The 19,361-nt window shown below is 33.5% G+C and overlaps 1 protein-coding gene, 2 long non-coding RNA genes and 1 pseudogene across 8 annotated transcripts; 3 read left to right on the forward strand and 1 right to left on the reverse strand.

Moving 5' to 3' along the window:
• Positions 1-430: 430 nt before the first annotated feature.
• LOC147502298 (uncharacterized) lies at positions 431-5,479 on the forward strand. Of its 5 annotated transcripts, none has more exons than XR_015221657.1 (6): positions 431-521; positions 1,472-1,617; positions 1,707-1,810; positions 2,364-2,444; positions 4,064-4,141; positions 5,011-5,479. It is a non-coding gene; the product is annotated as an uncharacterized LOC147502298 (long non-coding RNA). The 5 variants fall into 5 exon arrangements; XR_015221658.1 differs by having other exon boundaries at positions 433-521; positions 1,480-1,617; XR_015221659.1 differs by lacking the exon at positions 431-521 and adding an exon at positions 1,895-2,003 and having other exon boundaries at positions 1,167-1,617.
• Positions 5,480-8,587: 3,108 nt separating this feature from the next.
• On the forward strand, positions 8,588-10,186 carry LOC147502299 (uncharacterized). The gene is made up of 4 exons (XR_015219963.1): positions 8,588-8,817; positions 8,913-8,961; positions 9,445-9,633; positions 9,726-10,186. It is a non-coding gene; the product is annotated as an uncharacterized LOC147502299 (long non-coding RNA).
• A 2,191-nt stretch (positions 10,187-12,377) lies between these two features.
• On the forward strand, positions 12,378-16,163 carry LOC147502300 (uncharacterized). The gene is made up of 5 exons (XM_086607167.1): positions 12,378-12,396; positions 13,735-13,777; positions 15,045-15,139; positions 15,295-15,451; positions 15,809-16,163. Exons 2-5 carry the CDS (start codon positions 13,742-13,744, stop codon positions 15,935-15,937), a joined length of 417 nt encoding a protein of 138 aa, XP_086463293.1. The 5' UTR covers positions 12,378-12,396; positions 13,735-13,741; the 3' UTR covers positions 15,938-16,163.
• LOC147502301 (L-ascorbate oxidase-like) lies at positions 16,089-18,813 on the reverse strand (annotated as a pseudogene). The gene is made up of 5 exons (XR_015221661.1): positions 18,490-18,813; positions 18,303-18,395; positions 17,638-17,850; positions 17,344-17,532; positions 16,089-17,230 (listed from the first exon to the last, which is right to left on the reverse strand). The product of XR_015221661.1 is annotated as an L-ascorbate oxidase-like (transcript).
• Between the last annotated feature and the right edge of the window lie 548 nt (positions 18,814-19,361).

The raw sequence follows: 19,361 nt of genomic DNA on the forward strand, positions 1-19,361 counted from the left end.
GGACTCTCATGACCGTCCTTAATGTAGGACTGCAAAAATCGTCGTATATGGCATTAGACCGTCGTATACTGATCTAAGCTAAAATAGAGGACGGGTTTTAGTGTACTAAATACACGACGGTAGAGGTAGTTCTGGAACTCGTCGCTTAGGTGGTGGGGCTAGTTTTTCTTTCTTGGGCTCACGACCTTTTCATTCTCGCCGCTCATTATTTTCCATTCTCGCGCTCATTATTTTCACCAACACAGCCAGAAACACCAGTGGAAAGAGAGAGAAAAAAGGGGGTGACTTCTAACAAACCGTTCAGACCTTCGGCAAGGAAACAACATAGCAAAGAGCTTGTGAGCTTCGTTAAATTGTAAGCTCTCTCTCAAAAACATAAATAATATTTATTTAATGATTTTAAAGCTTCAAGTTTGTGTATTTTCGACCCGATTTTTGTTTGTTAAATTGATTTATTGTTCACTAAACTGAAATGGGTACTTGAAACTTCGATCAAATCAAAGTTCTTTCTCCAAATTGAGGTAAAGTTCTTTCCTTTCTTCATTCTTTTGCATTTCTTATTGTTTTATGACTACGAATTAAATGGGGTTCGTTGAATCTATCATGGGTATTTGTTATTTCGATTTTTTCTTTGATGGGTATGAAATATTCATCTATTTTTGGTATTTGGGTTATGTTAATTTGATTGATATTGAATTACTTGGTGCTGGAATGAACACAATTTAAGTTTTCTCTGCACTCTTCTCGTTTCTGAGCGATTTTGAATCTATAATGCTTATACCTCAAATCTCGTGGAACAAGAAAATTGTTTTCTCGCTCCAAATAAACTAGTTAATTTTTGTTGTAAAATGCAAGTTTTAACTCAAGAATCTAATGCAATGGTATAGTAATACTTTATGAATTATGGAGGAATGGTGATTATGATTGTTAGTGTTATTTCATTTACGGAGAAAAAATTGAGAACCCTCGCTCTATCTTTCTTCTTTTCCCTTTCCTGCAAGTTCCAAGCTAAAGACGATTTCCATTGAAATCCCATCTCCCCAATACCCGATTTGAAAGAGAACTAATAAAAAAAAAATTTAAGAAACAAATTTTGATGTCGGAATTCCTGAAATTACTAGGCGAATTTTTTTTGGGAGGCACTATACTGGATGGAAGATTAAAAGACACGTTTATCGACACCGGTCATGTGTCTTTAATGGCAATTTGATTTTTCTGTTTTGCTTCTGTGCCCGTCAATTTGCAAGTTCGGCGATTTGGTTCTCTGTTTAGAGTTAATTTTGTTTGGGTTGATGCTTGTTTTGTGTATTTCAAGCAATCTAGGTTCCAATTAGAAGTAATTTGAAGAAATTCATCTAGTGAATCCATTTTGTTATTGATTGTTTGATAATTTTGGGTTAAATATTGAATATTATTGATAAGAGTTTGTAAATTTGGGGCAAAATTGCAAAAAAATGAATTTGGTTCTTAGAGCGCCAGGCAATAGAGAAGAGGCTTCAGTTGGTTGGAGTTACAACTATACTTTAGCTTGCAAATATGAAGAAGTTAGTGTCCCTGTCGTGGAGGACTTGATCATTATTTCAGATGGGTTACACAAGAGCAGAAGTTCTTGACATGGTATATTTTTAATTTGTTTGTTCCCTTCAATTAACCAATGTGTTCTCATGTTTTGCTAAGCTTTAAAGTTTGAAATTGTTTGCTTGCAGGAGAAGTCCATTGTTAACATATTACAGTTTAACATGTCTGTTCCAACCCCATATGTGTTCATGACTTCATGAGGAGGTTTTTAAAGGCTGCTCAATCTGACAAGGTCAGTACAAATATTTTTCAACACGTCTTGTTTAGTCTTTAACTTTCTTGTATAAATGGATCATGGAATTTATTGTTTTGTTAGAAGCAAGTCTGCCACTATCTTTTGCTTCTATCGAGTGCCTCACAACACTTGTGTGTATTGGGGATGCACATTGGACATGAATCTAGCCAACCGAGATGCAAGCAGATCTGTAACACCCCTCTTTTGAAACCCCTTTTTATATATTTTGACGTACTTGTTGAAAAAAATAAGTAATGCTTGTTGATTTGTTCGTTATGTCACTGATAAAACTGTTATAATAATATACCATAATAGGAAAGTAAAAAGAGGTGGATGGGCCTGACTTTGGGCTGGGTTTTTTTTTTTTTTTTTGAGAAAAAAGGGGGAGGGGTCAACCAAAAAAAAAAAAAAAAAAAAAAAAAAAAAAAAAAAAAAAAACAGAGAGAAGGGGTCTTAGAGGTCTGATTTCATCTTCTATATCTTTTTAACTTTTCATTTCACAATCAAGAATTAAAGAAGGTTATTTGGAGATGGAATTTTTGTTTTTCAGGTTTCTACTTCAAATTGAGGTGTTGTTGCCGCGGCCGTGTATCACTTGTTTTCACTTTGATTTCTTAGGCATCTGAATTTGGTGAGTAAACCATGTGTTTATTGATTGATTAGTAGCATTATATAGGCCTGTAACTGTTTTGAATGATGTGAATTCATTGGATTCTTGTTATAGGGTTTTCATTTTCAGAACTGTTCTTGGTAATTTAAGCATAGAAAACTCGTTTTTGATCTTTTTTATATGAATCCAATGCTTGTTTACTGTAGACACACATATCTACAACTTTCGTGTTTTGCAAAATTTCATATCTAGTTGTTTTGCATATTGAAATTGAAGCTGAAGTTTGACGCAGAAACTGGGACTGAAACTGAGCAGTATGCGGTAATAAAATCTAATAAAATAAAATATTTACTCTTTTGTGTCGACTCCAAAACCAGTAGAATCTAGACTTATAGAGGTACAATCTCGTGTTTTGACCTGAGTTCATACTCGTGATTAAGATTATGAAAACTGACTTCAATATACAAATCACTGTTGGCACACACATTCTGGACAGGTTGTATTGTAGGAAGTGTATAGGACACTATACTTCGTAGATTTGTGCAAGGCCAAAACCTAATGAAAGCTTATAGAGTCTTCTATCCAGTGCAGCAAGCCTCACTCAATTTGGATGAGTGTGGAAAGAGAAATGACCTTGACAATTATGCGTGCCAGAAATTGTGTCTGTCAGAAAACAGTTTTCTGCACAGTGGTTGATCCCAGTTTTAATAAAGTTAGGAGGAGAGTTAGATTTTTTGTAAAACACGAAAGAGTAAGGTCTGTGGGTTAGCTTTTAAACGCAAAAAACCTTGTCGCTTTTGGATACGTGTGGAAAGAGTTGTGCTATTTAGAAGATAGCGTCAAAAAAATTAGTTTGCTGAAAATTAGGAATTTTACCAAGTTTGCGCTATAATTACTCATAGTTAGGCCGAGATTAGGACTTCGGGTTGCACATGAAAAATGAAGTGTACATATCATAGTTTTCAAATAATCAAGTGGAGTACCATTTGCAAGAATGCAGGAAAAACTTTAGCAATGACAAGTTAGTTAGAAAACCTACTCTTTTATGTGCATGAACCTAGTTTGGGAAATGTTTCTAGTAATGAATAAAGAGTTTCTTAAACTTTTCTTGGGTGTTTTGTATAGTGTTTGTAGTTTATTTTTAGATGGTGGCTTTGTTTGGAACTGATACGAATCTTAAGATAGTTTTGGGATACCGAACAGTATAGTAAAATTCATTTTTGAGCAATTTTGAATTAATAGGTTCATTGTGCATCACTAGGGCTAAAACCTTATGTATATTATTGTAGGAGTATTTGAAACTTGTTATACCTATTTCTAAAAAAAGGGCTTAAAGAGTCACTTTTAAAGTGTCTTAAAAAGTGATTTGTGTTAGTTCTAGGTTAATTACAAAAGTGTCTTAACTTGTTATAGCTTTTGAGTTTGGACACGTAGCTTAAACTACTAGATTTGACTGGAACAATGCATGCAATCTTGTTTCAAGTGTTTAAGACTGTGCTCACTCTAGAATGTGTGGATTTGATAAGAATGAGCACACTTCTAGAAGTGGTGGGTGAGTGACGGCTGTTCAACAAATACGGAAGGTAAAGACTTTGTCAAGTAGACTAAATATCAGTCCACAGTTTGTTATTTTATTGTAGTGATGTGGAAGCCATGGTTTGCATGCTCATGACTACAAGAAGATGGTTATGATTGGAGATGATGCTACTGACCTCGAGGTAAGAGAATTCTTCCAAACCTCCTTTATACCCAGATGGTGTTTGTTATAAAAGTAAAACACAGGCTCCCTTGCATATCTTCAAATTTTGGATCCCAGGGAAATGAAATAAACGTACAAACTTCTTAGTGGAAGTAGACTGAATAGAGCAGTCATGCATTATCTTGTTATTCATTTGTTTAGTATTGTTTGTAGTATGTAAGTTCTAGAACCGTTCGCGTGATTATCTTGAGCTGAACCAAAGTTGCTAGTGTCGGGCCAAAATGATATAAAGCTTTCTACTTCAAATAATCTTATAAATTTTTTAGCATCATATAGTATGGTATGTCCCCTAATGATATTTAACTCAATTTTCTTCATCTTTGCCCTTAATATAATATTGTTTTACTTTGTGCAATCCTAATTATAAAAGAAGTTACATCGTAGCTCTTTCTTTTTAAGGTACTCTAATTAGATACTTGTGTATTTGTTCTTGTAACAAGCAATGGTCGATTAGTAATGCGTGTTGGATTGTCAGTTCACTCAACACACTAAAGACAAACCATATGTGGGACTATAAATTATCTAACACCAGAAATGGTAGAGAACATGACCCTTGCTTTTCTTTGTTATGAATTTCTTATAGGACTCCACCATTTTAGACTTTATTTCCAAGTAAGTCGTATGGCTAGAGGTATTTGTATACTCTATGTTTTTTGCTAATGTAGAAATGTGGTCTACTGATTATGAGGTGCATGATGGAGGTTTCAAACTACATGATTTATAATGATTTTTGGATTGCATGCACTTGATACAAGTATATAACTCCATTTGTAGAGAGAATTTTTGCTTTATCATGTGTTAAGGCCGGATAAATGTTTCTTTTGGCAGGAGTGTTTTTCATATTTAAGGTTGGAAGCTTACTCTATGTTGCAAGTGTTATTAAGGCTGGGAGACTCGTATATATTAGCTTAGTGTTGTGAAGCAGTGCTTACTTCAGTGACAATGTCTTTGCTTAGGCGGTAAGCAATTAGCTACATTTCTTTGTGTGGAGTGGCGCTGAACTGATAATGCTCCTGCCGCGTTAACGTTGTTTGCCTATGTTTGGGCTACCAGTTGGTTTTATCTTTAGAAAACTCTCAAGGCTATTTACCCTCACGAAAGGTGTGATTCACATGAAAGAACAAAATGTGCAAAGGTGACGAAGATAGAAATTTCAAATTTCAAATTGTTTTTTTTTTATTATGTTTTTATTCTGCCTTGGATACGTTAAAAGCTTAGTTGTTGGTAACCAAAAGTTTGAAAATATTGTAAATTTTGGAAATTATTATCAATGGATTATATATATTAATTTTTGAAATGTGTTGTTTTAGTACGTAGTTTTTGTGTAATTGATTTTAAAATTTGAGAAATCTCAAATTAGATAACAATTATCAGCAGGTGTCCAGGAAAAAATAGATTCGAAAAAAAAAATTATTAAAAAAAATAGATTTAAACTAATACGTCGGGGAACAATGTCGTTAATTGACTCCTAAAAACAAAATGCGACGGAAATGCATGTCCCAATTTTGAGAATGTGTAGCTCTGATTGGAAAGGTAATTTACGACGATTTCTAGTGTCTTAAACTTAACGACAACATATACTGTCTCATAGCCGTCGCAATTCTAATTCAATTTATCACGTTTTTTTCCGTCGTTAATATTAACGACAGGGCTATTCGCGACGGACTCAGGGACACTATTTCTCGTCGCAAATCTCGATTTAGGACGGATTTAACCGTCATTTTCAGTCATTTCTGGTGTAGTGGACACGGAAACTATCGTGGACGCAAACACAGATGCGGCGTCACGGTTATATCTCAAAAAAGTAGGACGTGGACGCGGCAAAAGACGTGGAAATTAATTAATATTTATAATTTTATTTTATATAAATTGAATATTAAAAAAATAAATTAAATGTATCAACATTAATAAATTCAAAACTATTCAAGATAAATAGCTACAAGATTAAGTCTAATATTTCCTAATCAAACTTTTAAAACATGTTATAAGTCTTGACAAAACAAAAACCATAAAAATTGAGTTTTTTAACATTATTTTGATTGCATCCTGGCCATGTTGACCAGGTCCGGCCTGATTGCATCTTGACCAGTGTTCGATTTAGTAGACCACGTTAGGCGTGCATCCATGCTGCATCCGCGTCCGACGCGGACACAACCCTTTGGTAGGTGCGTCCGTGCTTTAGAGGTATTTGTTTTTAATTTAATAGCTTTAATTTACAATGGGTCTTAAAACATGAATCACTAATAGCCAAACCCGAATAACCAAATAGAACAAAACAGTTGATAATTCCAAAAAGCATGTCACTTTCTCATTTTGGGGTCAGTAATAATAGGAACTAAAATTTACAAGAACAACATAAAATTTGCATCTCTCTTGTGTTTGTATATACAAGATATGGTGTTCATGTATATCGACATCTTCAAATATTCTGAAAGGAAAAAAGGTTGGATATTTCATAATGAAGCACCATTTTCTAATGTCAAAAAAAATATATGCTTAGCATTAAGGATAGAACTTTCTCCAGTGACCTAATGTTTACAATTTCAAATTGAACATCAGAATTCCGATGAACATTCAACTTTTGAAAAAGATGAACGACATCCAACTATTAAAACTATTAATATAGGGTTAGAATTTCAATATTTCAAAAATTGGTTGGAATCTTTCAGATTTTTTTAGAAATTAGAATACCAGGTGGAAATTTGGAATACCAATTTTTGGAGTTGTTGAAATTCCAAAAAATCCAAAATCATGAACTATGTCACCACTCCTAGTACAAAATATCCCGATATATCGTGATATTTGGGGATATCTATCCAGATTTCAGAGAAAGATATATAAATATCACAATATGTTCAGAGATATATACGACTGCAATTATCGGCGATATTTGCGATATTTGTGATATATGGGGATATTTTGCGATATTTGGAGATATTTGACGATATTTTGTGTATATAACAATTTTATTTAATATTTATCATTATATTTTAAATAAATATAAATAATGTATCATGATATATCAAGAAATATCCACAATATTTGTCGATATTTTGGATATATCTACGATATTTGCATGTGAAACAATGTCAAATATCCCCAAAGAGGGGGATATATCCACGATACATATCCAGAAATTGAATATCGATAAATACTCATATCCTGATATTTTGTACTATGCCACCACTAATCTCAAAATAGGTTAAAATTGATCTTTACATTTTTTTTCTTCTTATGTTCTCTTAATCTCAAAAGTAACATACTTTCCACCCTAAATTGATATTATTCCTTCTCACCTCTATATTCCCTTTATTTTAAAGAGTCTTTCAATATGTCTATAGTTTTGTTATGTTTTACCACTATTTTTAGACTGCTTATTTAAATTTCAGCTATAATAAATACATTCACAAGAAAAAACCGCATTATTGTGTTAGATCTATAGTTCGGAATTTCGGAATTCTGACAAATTCAAAAACCGAAATTCATTAAATTTCGACCCTTGTTATATTTGGAATTTCGGATGATTTCGAAATTTCGGATATTTCAACTCTATATTTGGAATTCCGTTTTTTTGAAAAACCGAAATTCCAGGCAGAATTCCAGAGTTTCGTTCGGAATCACGAACTATGGCTAGATCGCTAATATATGATGTATGTTTTAGTTTGAACAATATTAGTTTTTTTGGGCTAACCCACCCCATAACTATGTAAGATGACGCACATGGAGTTATCTATGTAAGATGAATTATTTCTAATGGAGGTAGGGTCGGCCTAACCCCATAACTTTGTTAAAAAAAATAGAAAAATATTGGTTTTTCCAAGCTAATGTGTGTATGCCCTATAGTTTGAAGAGATTTATTGCAGCAAGAAATGGGGCTCAGCCCCTTGGTTTGAATCCGGATGAGTGTAAACCCCTTCCTATCGGCCCATATCACTTAACCTCCCTATTTATCGGCCCATATCACATAAACTCCTTACTTTCCAATATCAGCGAAATTCCAGCCCGATTTCTATTTCCTATTTTATTTTATTACCCGTTTTACCCTTTTTCCATATTCATCCAAGAAGAACACCGATTCATCTAGATAACAAAGGGAAAGGGATATAAGATCAAGTACCATGCAAATGGATGCGAGAAAGATCCGATTGAAATTGACTTCACTCTTCCTTTCAGGTGCGTGTCTTTGTTTACTAAAGTAAAAATTGATCTATGTTCTTAAGTTATCAAATCATCTCAAATATCAAAGGAGCAGTCGTTGATTTTGTCACCAAGTGTTCAATTTGCTCGAGGTAACTCAAAGTTTGGGTAATAAGCTATATAATTTTGTTTTCTCGGTTTATGATTCATTGTGTGCTCTTTTTGAGTTTCCTGCATTTAGACTTGAGTTGTTGAAGAGTCTGGCATTGGTGTAAGGTGTCTATGACTTATTTGATAAAATTCCAGAAAGAATTTCTGAACATGGAAGTTGCGGTTGAATTGCCTTGATAAGATAACTAATGTTTGAATGAAGTGGCATTGGGGTAGCCACTTGAAGCTCCAATAGAACCCGATCTTTGATGAACTTCGGAGTTGATAATGCTAACTCATAAATTGGAATAGAAGACTGATGGCCCTCAATCTCGATCTTATTCCCAGGTTTTTATTTTAGTCATTCACTTTATCAGTGAAATGTAATAACGTTATGTTATGATACACCTATGCGAATATGACTGTGTGAACATTAATTGCAGGAAGAAATGGAGGCTTCTCTTTTCAGCTCTATAAAGTTTGGCTAGTCACGTAAGCGTTTAAGTTTCTTATCTGCGTTTAAGTTTGGCTATTTTGAGTAGCATGCTCAGGCTGCACAAAAGCCTCTCTTATCTCAGCGTAATATACTCGTGGGAAACATGTGAGGTTATCCTTATTACCTAAGGCTACAACTTTCATGTTTTAAAGCTATGTTAGCTTAGATGAATGAGCATCCTGATTTATCTGCCTATATGTGTCAATATGTATTTCAATGATTGTGCAAGTCTTCCCTTAATATATTTGCACTGACAAAAGAGAATGCTATAATTACTAAAATTCATGAATTGGAAGACATATTTCAATGCCAGCATCTTTGTGTCCGATATGAAACACATTTTAGGCAAGATAGCTTGTAAGAGAAAAGATTGGAAAAATTAGTTTCATGATAGTGGTTCCTCCCCCCTCCCCCTCTTAGAAAGTGAATGGAGCTCCTAATTATTTGATTCCCGAAACTGATTTAATTGTTTCACATAGGTTTTGTTCATTGCACCTGTAGATGGGAAAAGAAATCCACAAGTTGTGTTTTCCAACATTGTAGATGGTGAAACTTTAACCTCTTCAGATCCTTTAATCTTAGAAGATCACTCTGCTGAACATATCATGGAATTGAAAAGGGCACGGGTTGTTAACACTGTTCAGCGACCTCTAAAATTAGGTTCAAAGGTATTACTTCATTATGTACGTACTGACTCAGTTATCGTATGCTTGGAAGATATGTAAAGTAATATTTTCTTATAAATTGTGCGTGTATGTAGGCATCAGATTTGAGTTTTGGACCGAAAGAGCGCATACTTATGCTTGGATGGCGCCCAGATGTTATTGAAATGATCCGTGAATATGAAAAAAAAATGTTTATTAATAATGCGCGATTGGATTTGTATGCGAAATGCGGGGATATGAATGTGGCTAGAACTATTTTTGATGAGATGTCTAAGAGGAATGTTGTTTCTTGGAGTATTATGATTGGAGGTTATGCTGGTTATGCTGGTGGACAGATCCTTTCTGAAGATGCCCTCTTTCTCGTCGTCCGGCTGGCCTTGGTTGCTGGGCTCGTTCAAGAAGCAATGCATAATATATTTGATTGCTCATTTTGATGTATATAGACACATTTTGTAAAACTATATTTACAGTCACTGAATTTTTATAGACGTTTTTTTGACATTTGAGTTCTAACCAGGTGACGCGGGTTATGGAAATATGAATTTACATATGCAAATATGAAGTTACATATGTGAACACAAATTTACATATGCAAATATGAAATTTCATAGACATTTTTTCTGACATTTGACAGATGACACAGGTTATGTAAATATGAATTTACATGTACACATTGATTTTCACATACGTTTTTTTCCTGTCATCTGACTGGTGACACAGGCTATGAAATGTAAATTTACATATACAAATATGAATTATAATAAACTGTTTTCTAGCATAGCTATGAAAATTTGACAAACTGACAGACTAATCAGGTTCATTTCTTACATTACATTCAGAATTCAAATATAGTATCCAAAAGTTTCATCCGAAATTCTAAGACAAACTGACATTACATGAAAGATCAAAGATTTACGTCCATAACTCAAACAAAATTTAAATTTAAATAGGTTAAGAAGATCGTAATTTTATATTGTCATATGTAAATACAAATTTACATAAGATGACGTCAACCGGTTTGTCTTTAAGCGAAATTATAAGTAAAGATTGATGGCGTCGGCCCGGTTTTTACAGGGGTATTTTGGTCTGTTTGAGTATTTTAGAAAAATAGGGGGTTTTTATGAGTTTGTACGTGATGAGGGGGTTTTTATGCTGGTTATGTATCAACTAGGGAGATTAAACCCAAAATCTGTTTATTGCAGTGTAAAAAGTGAAAGTGAGAAAAAGAAAATTAAAGTAATTTGATCGAGGGTATAATAGGTTATTCAGGTGTTTGACTTTGTTATTAGCTCTTAGTGTGATAGATGTTCAAACTAGAGAACTGAGATGGGTAACAAGAATAAAACCAAGTGTCCCAGTGTCAAAACTTAACTGGAGTTGTTTGTGATGGCGTTCACCTGCAAAATTACCATAGACCCATAAAATAGTTTTCTTTTATAATAATAAATACATTTCAATCAACAAAATCTTTCATTATTACTTCAAATAATTACTGAAGACAAAATGATCCATATTATAATTTTCTTTACTATAATTAGTAATATTTCATGTTAGTAAGTAAATTTGGATGTTAGCTTATATTATAAATTTTACATAACATTTCAAATTTTAAAGGGCAATAGTTATATATCACTAAAGAAACACTAACACATATTATATGTTTTTTTATATCACGAAGAACTTTGAAAGTGGATGAATATGGTTCTAGAGGTTTAATTATTCATGCAACCGTTGTAGATGAGTAGTTCTATTTTTTAAAAGATTATTGTACAACTCAATTTAATTAGTGTGAGAATTTTTGCACTCTAAATATAATCACAATAGTGTAAATAAAAATTTAAGAAAAAGACGCCTAATTCTTTTACTAGAAGTCTAGAATGTTAGATGGTAATGAACTTATGCCGCTACACGCAGACAATCATTTTGACAATATCCAAAAAATAAGTACTATATAGGAATTTATTATGACAGAATGCAAATGACATATAGTTTTCCTAAATAGTTGAACATATTAATTATTTTAAAAAATAAAAAAAATTGGGTAAGTGATTAAATTTCTCGTCAACTATAAACACGTGGAAGTAAATTATGATAAAACTCAAAAATTATGAAAAAAAATCTGAATAATAATAGCAATAATTTAAATTAAATTTCTCATTAACTGCAAACACGTGGAATTAACTTACAATACAATTAGCAAATTATGAACAAAAAATGTTAATAATAATTAAAATAATTGAATTAATGTTGGTGTTGATGATGAGGACACTATCTACTTCGGTTAACGATATGATTGAGGTGAAAATAAGTTGGAACAAGTAGTAGTTATGTAAAAAAAAACTTGGATGCTACCTAGACACAACTTTGAAGATATAATAATTGCTAATAGTAGCGAAAAGATAGGCTAATGATATCTTTATCAAGGTTTAACAAGTGAAATGAAGTATTGTTGTTCATGTGTGTTGAAACGCTAGAGATGAATGAATTGAATTGCAAAGTTAGTTCTCTAAAAAAAATAAATTATTTAATTTTAAGTAATAACTGTTTATTTGTAAATTCATTTTGGTTTGTTAGACTGTTGCCAAGTTATGTTTTCTTGCTTTAAGTCCGCCTTAACAAAAAGAATCTACATTAACTTGTCCTTAATGTTTCCTCTATTATAAAGTGCCACCCCTATGCCCATTTCTGGCCAAACACATTGTTTCCACCCCCTATTCTTCACAGGCAATAGAAAAGCTTCGTCGAGCCTCGTGTTTTTTGTTTCAGGTAATTCTTATTTTTAATTTGCTTTCAATTTTAAAATTTTCTTCCATCTTAATATATCTCACAGTAGAATGAGACATCTAATTAAGTATATATTTTTCCTTGAAATATTTCCGCTTAATCAATTGCATGTTTGTACAACTAAACAATAGATGTTTGACTAAAACTTTTAATTTTGTCGCTTTTATGTATGTATTTATTTATTTTGATGTTTTATCTAAGGTCGAATTTGAAGGTTATTTGAGATAAATTTCTTCTTTATATTTTCAATCCAAGACTAGGAATCACTTTTTTTGCATGGATAGAGTTGCTTGACCACCTATAACAACAGAGTAACAACAAACTAAATTATCAAACAACCACTTCTTGTTTTTTCTTCTATTGAAGTTATGTTGTTGTACACCTAGAAGTATAAAATTATCTATTTACATGGTCTACTTTCTATGTCATTAAGCAATTTTAGGGGAAGTTGGACATGTATTAGATTCTTATACGGGATTTCCATTAATTATCAATCACCACAAAATTATTTTATGAACAAAATAAGAAAAAATTAGATCGATTCAAGGGATTTGGTTTTCTTATTAGGATGTTTGTCAACCAAATCTTACATACCGATACAATCAAAGCCCACAGTTAAAATTAGTTTTGCTCAATTCTAACTATATAACATCATTTTGCTATCTCCAAAGCATTGCATGCACTCAATGATCTTTTGACTTGGTATTAATAATGGAGGCACCAAATCTAACTCACCAATACAAACAAAACCCTTAAATTAGTTTTATTAGTTCCGTTCTAAAAAGATTTTGCTAAATTTGCAACATAAACCGACTGAGTAGAGATTTTGCTTGTGTTGGTGCGCTATATATATTGCATTTGTTTTGTTTGACCGGGTTAACAGTAGACAAATCGACGGTTTAAAACAATGCATGTATTTTTATTTATAATAGTCTCAATCTCGATTTCTTATCATTTCATTCGATTGACAAATGATAATGAAATGTCTGCAAAAAATCATCATTTGATTCGATTGACAAATGAAAATGAAAAGTAAAAAAAAAAAGTGATGTTTTATCGTGGGGAAAATGTCCAATTAAATATACCGAAGTATCAGCTATTAGCATAGCCTGGATGCCCATGACACATTAGTGATATATTTGATTTTTAGTTTTTCTCTTTTTTTTCCAAAATATTGACGATCAAGTAGTAAATATAACTAATATTATAATAGTTGGAAGAAATAATTGCTGGCAATTAGTTTTCTCTGCTTTAAACTATTTGGTTTTAGGTCATATCTTATCTCATTATATTTTTGTTTTTTCTAATGGCCAGTACCAGATTCCTAATGGATCAAAAGCGGACCAACAATGGATTTCTTAAGGTATATATAGATATTATTGTTGTGTTCCTCACGTCCCTCTTTGGTGTGAAAAATTGGGCCCTTAGTTTGTTTTTTGTTTTTTGTTTTGGTTTAACTCACACTATAAACTTATAACGTTGGTTAAAAAATATGTATTTTGTGGTTATAGTTACAACCTTCCAAAAATAGAAAATGAAAATAAACAAAAAGAAGAAGGAAAAATGAAAATATAAGTTTGTTGTGGAATAATCGTCTGTCCTTCGGCCCAATCTTTGGACGACCCAAACAGTTGGATGGCTTATGTTTCGTTCGATCTATGATCTATGAACCATACATTACAAAATATGAAGATTCATTTTTGTCTATATATATATATTGAACTTGTCTATGAAGATTCATTTTTGGATAGTAGTGTAACTTGTGAAAACATGTATTTACATATGAAAGTTTAAATTTACATAATAGTATTGAAAATTGGTCAAACCTATAAACTGACATAATCTATTAAAATTTCGTTTCATATAGTTATTTTTTGGGACCCCTTATTTTTTAGACTAGACAAATTGTGTACAATGGCATTGACATAACCTATTAAAATTTATCTTTACATAGTAGTATAACACGTGAATAGTTTATTTTACATATGAAAATTTATATTTACATCGTAGTTTAACATATAAAAATTCATTTTTACACATGAATATTTATTTTTACTTAATAGTTTAACCTATTTAAACTTACTTTCACATGTTATTTATCTTTGATGTTTCCAATTTTTATTTTGTATATCTTTCGTGCTCTTCCCATTGAAAATATTCTAAAGCGGCAGTGTCACGAAGAATCATGAAGAAAAAACTTCAACTAACAAAGAATCGAAAAAATGGTGATATATAACTTGAGAAAATTTAAATCCAGATTCAAAATCCTCTTGATTTAAGAGATTCAACACTTCATATCTCAAATGCACAAATTTAAAATTCAATTCGATTTCAAAGAGAAAGAAAACAACGCTCAACTTAACTTTTCTAAGGAAAGATTGGTTGGCTGTTACAGGCGACGAGTTCTATAAAATTATTTAGCCCGTTCCTTCTTTTATAACGGGCCTGTTGACTAGGGCTTCTGCCCCATTTATAAAATTCCAGTGTATCACACATACTCTCATCAGTCCACTGGAATTTTTCTCTGTTTTTCTTTCCTTCTTTTGTCAATAAAAAAAATATATGCTCCTATTAGTTATTTGTGCATCACTTAAGGGCGAACTAACTGTACATCCTTGTTTATTTGTTAGCAAAATGGTTTGAAACCTGCTAACAAGCAGAATGCTGCGAGTCCCCCACACCGTCCTCAATGTAATTGGACAAGACTACGTCGATCTGAACCTAGGTAAAGTCGGACTTGTTCTCTTCAAACTACGTCCATGTACTAATAATTGGGCATTAGATTCTGACATATTATTCACACAATCTTGAATTTACATTTTGGCAGAAATATTGTTGTATTATCCCTAATTATTTGTTTTGTTTCATTAATGATACAAGCCTTCGTGTTTATGATCCACTCTGGAAGACTTTAGGTCGTGATGTGGACCCTTTTCTCCGTTCATTCAAAAACTACCTCGCCACTACTGCAAATAACGTTGACACCTCTGGAATTGCAAATAATACTCAAAAAATGTTATCTGACAATATTAATGAGGTAAAAATAATTAGTCCAATTTCATATATTAAATTATAGAGCTCAATATTGCCGATTCTTATTGTTAAAGTAGGGTGAGGCCCAAGCATATTGTTCAGAAAATTAAATCTCAAACATTCAGTATTTGGCAATTGTATTCCATCGAAAAGAATAACAATTGCATGAAGTAACAATTGATGCACACCTTTCATATATTTTGCTTCAAGTGTTACTCCCTTTTGATATTCATCATATTGGACGGGCTGAAGAACTGAACAGGATTTGATGTAATATTCAGCACAAGATCACATTGCTTCTGTAACTTTGTTAGCATATTTTATTAGATGCTAATTCGTATTCTTACATTCGTCTTGCCAGGTTACTGTTGGCAGTGGTTTTGCGAGGAATTCTGGGATTGAGGGCACTTCAGATGCAAACAGCTTTTTCTCTCCAGACATCTCCTGCGTTGAGGAATTCCATAAGAGTGAGAGCTCATCCCCCAATTAGTTCTTTTCGTTGTCAGTCTTAAGAGTCCAAAACTTGGTCGTGAATAAGTGGAGGATACAATCCTTATTAACTTTTATGATTTTGATTACTCTTAAACTTCTTGTTCTTATTTCAGTCTTATCTGTTGTCTCTTTGTTGCAAGCAAGTGGTGTAGTATAAAAATGGCGATATATGTGCCTGAATTTTATATTATAAAGGAAAAACAAGAATGGGGAGCTGTCTGGGATCCAAACTCTTTTTGTTTCAGAACAATGCTATGGGCAGTATATGTTAATGTATGGGGTTTCATTCCATCATTGGGACAAAGAATAAAAAATTGACCAATTTACAGAGCAATGGAGTTAGATCAGTGGCCCTTTGTTGCACCACAGCCCATTATTGATGAAGGCAGCTTGCCAACTTTCTCCACTCCTTCTGCAAACACTACGCCCATACCCATGTAGAAATGAGCTTCTATGTGGCAATGGAAGGCCCAGACACCAGGATTATCAGCTACAAATCTCAAAGCAGTCCATCCAAAAGGATGAACTGCAACCGTGTTCTTCATAATTGGATTTACTAGATTGTATTTCTTCGGATCATTAATTGGATCAAACTTCCCTATACCGTAGCCCAACACCCAGAAGTCGTGCCCATGAAGATGCCAGGGATGTGTCTCACTGTTATTAATATTCATTGTGTTTGCGTTCTGTAGGATGATGTCGACTGTAGAATTGAACTTTAACCTGTAGATTGAGTTGCTAGACGTAGCATTTACGTTCTTTTGTACCTGGTAGATGTCATAATTTGCTGCATCATAATTCTCTGGAGGTGGTTTTGATCAAAGGAATGGCCTAAGTTCTCCTTGAGGGCAACTAAGTACGGGGTGTGCGGGAGAGTGAATGATACATTATTAACGGCCCACCGACGATAACCATTTATCTCATTTTGAGTGTTGAGGAGAGTAATTACTCTGTCTGAAGTTACGGGAGGAGGAAGAATGTAGCCTTGGCGTGCCTTAATGGCGTTACTTTGTGCCAAACGGTAACCAGTGTCATTCCATAAAGGCCCAGTTGGTGGAGTTGTTGGAGGAGATTTTTTAGGATGATTTGGATAGTAATTGAATATAGCCAGACCAGTAGGAGGATGAAGTGGGCGACTAACCACATTGGATGCAGCCCAGTAATTTCTTGAAGGGTCTTGATCGGCTTTTACTATAACAGAGTATGTCTCACCAGAGTAAATATTAATGTTTTTAATGACAAATGGCTCGACGTTATGCCCATCTGCTTCAACCACTGTCATGTTGTGGCCCTGTAAACGTAGTACAACCTCTTCTTAGTAATAAATTCTAACAGTAGGAAGTAGTGATTGCCACATACTTTATCCAAAACATATGGAGGTGATAAAGGAAGTATAGAATTTACCTCTATTTCGAAATTAAGTGCTGATAGGGAGGTCAGGCTAGAAATTCTCAAACGATAAGTCTTTCCAGGTACAACTGTTATTACATAAGGTGAACATTCAGGATTCGACATGTTACAAGCCCCAGCTTCTAAGTTTGGAGTACTCAGAATAGAGCAGTTGAAGCTCCCTCTTCCTTGTATTAGAAGTGACTGAAAAGTATTACAAAGACCAGTCAATTAGTTAGGTACCGAAAAAGAAGACGAGTCAATTATATGGACAATTCTTTGAATTGGAGAGGAAGAGTTGTCATTTACCTGAGGCTCTCCAACCCATTGAAATGGTCGAGAAGAAAGCCGAGCTACTTGCTCATAAGTGCTTCTGTGGTACCAATCATTCAGTATTATGCTTCGGTCTTCGTCGTAAGCGAAAGGCTCTTTAACTCCTTTACGAACCGAAACTCGTATGGAGCCATATAGACCAGCTTCCCTTTGCATGCCATAATGTGCATGGTATAAATAAGTCCCAGGCTGCATAGTTTTCCATCGCGCTCAATGTTAGATTTTACTTGAATTTAATTATTGACCAGAGTAAGTCATATTGCTATTGATCAGTTAAACTGATAAAAATCAATATTATACTACCTATTAATCAAAGAGGCGGTTTGGCGCAAGTTTTCACACTGAACAGAATAATGTTCTATATTTGCTATTGATCCATTGAACTATAACTAAATCAAAGAAGAGTCGGTTGGATGCAAGTTGTTCACATGAAATAAAATAGTACTTTTCTTTTATTAGAACAAGTTGCTATTGATCCATTGAACTATAACTAAATCAAAGAAGAGTCGATTGGATGCAAGTTGTTCACATGAAATAAAATAATACTTTTCTTTTATTAGAACATACAATATCCTACATTTTGTGCTAATTTCTCGATTAAACGACTTACGTACAGAATGGATAAAGAACAGAGAACTTACCCTGTCAACAACAAATTTGTAGGTGAATGTGTCTCCAGCCAGAATAGGACATTGGCTAACTCCTTCGGTTCCATCACTCCACGGGGTACCAATCTGCGAATAATTCCAACAAAAAGTATTAAAACGAATAGTGTAAAGAAAAGAAGGGTTACCCAGTACATTCCAAAATAATATATATCATATGTACCTGTCGAATGCCATGCCAATGGATAGCGACATTTTCGGTAAGTAGACTGTTCTTGAGCTCAACGACGATGGTATCACCTTGTTCTGCTAAGATTGTTGGTCCGGGAGTTCTTCCATTGATTGCTATAACCAGCTTCTTGTAGCAATCAGGTGACTTATATTCGTACTTAACTTCCCATTTGTAATGACGGATTCTGGCTTCAACATGAGATGCAAATAGAGAAGCTATGAAACACAAGACAAACAAGAGAACAGGAACTTTGATGAGACTCATTTCTTGCAAGCAATGGGTTCTGTTCACTTTGTTGTTTAGATAGAAAATAAACCCAATGAAAAGTTTATTTATAGTGTGGTAGCCGTGTAGGGTATTGTAAAGAGGGTATTGTAGCCGGCGGTATTTACCCCCGACTGATGGGATTGGCACCCTTTGACTAATTCCAAAGTATTGACCACTCCTCTATTAATCATATAAACTGCTATACACCCCTCATTTTTTTTATCAAACAAGTACCCATTTTTTAAGTTCAATCAAATATAGTTTTTTACGCATAAAAATAATCAAACAAAAAAATACAAAAGAAGAAAACTTTGGTGCTCAACTCGTGGCATCTAAAACCCTGTTTATTGCTCAATTTTGTGAACTTTGACGCTTAATTTTGTGAATTTTGACGACAAACGTACATAACAATTCAAATTTGAAAAAAAAAAAAAAAATCACCCGCGGCAAGAAGTTGCTTGTGAAAAAGTAATGCCCACAACAAAGAGTTGCCGCGAGATGGCAAATCTATAGAAAGTTGTTGCCGTGGGGTTTTTTTTTGATAGCTACCGCAAAAAAAGTCAGTTGCCACGAGATGGTTGTGTTCACCAAAATAG

Source organism: Coptis chinensis, chromosome 4, assembly GCF_015680905.1.
Source record: "Coptis chinensis isolate HL-2020 chromosome 4, ASM1568090v1, whole genome shotgun sequence".
In the NCBI taxonomy this organism is placed as follows: Eukaryota; Viridiplantae; Streptophyta; class Magnoliopsida; order Ranunculales; family Ranunculaceae; genus Coptis; species Coptis chinensis.

Excerpts from the sequence above, each read along its gene's own strand:
- LOC147502300 (XM_086607167.1), top strand. The coding sequence starts at position 13,742 with ATGGATCAAAAGCGGACCAACAATGGATTTCTTAAG. Across the intron at positions 15,140-15,294 it reads CTACGTCGATCTGAACCTAG|CCTTCGTGTTTATGATCCAC; the intron begins GTAAAGTCGGAC and ends TAATGATACAAG. Across the intron at positions 15,452-15,808 it reads TATCTGACAATATTAATGAG|GTTACTGTTGGCAGTGGTTT; the intron begins GTAAAAATAATT and ends TCGTCTTGCCAG.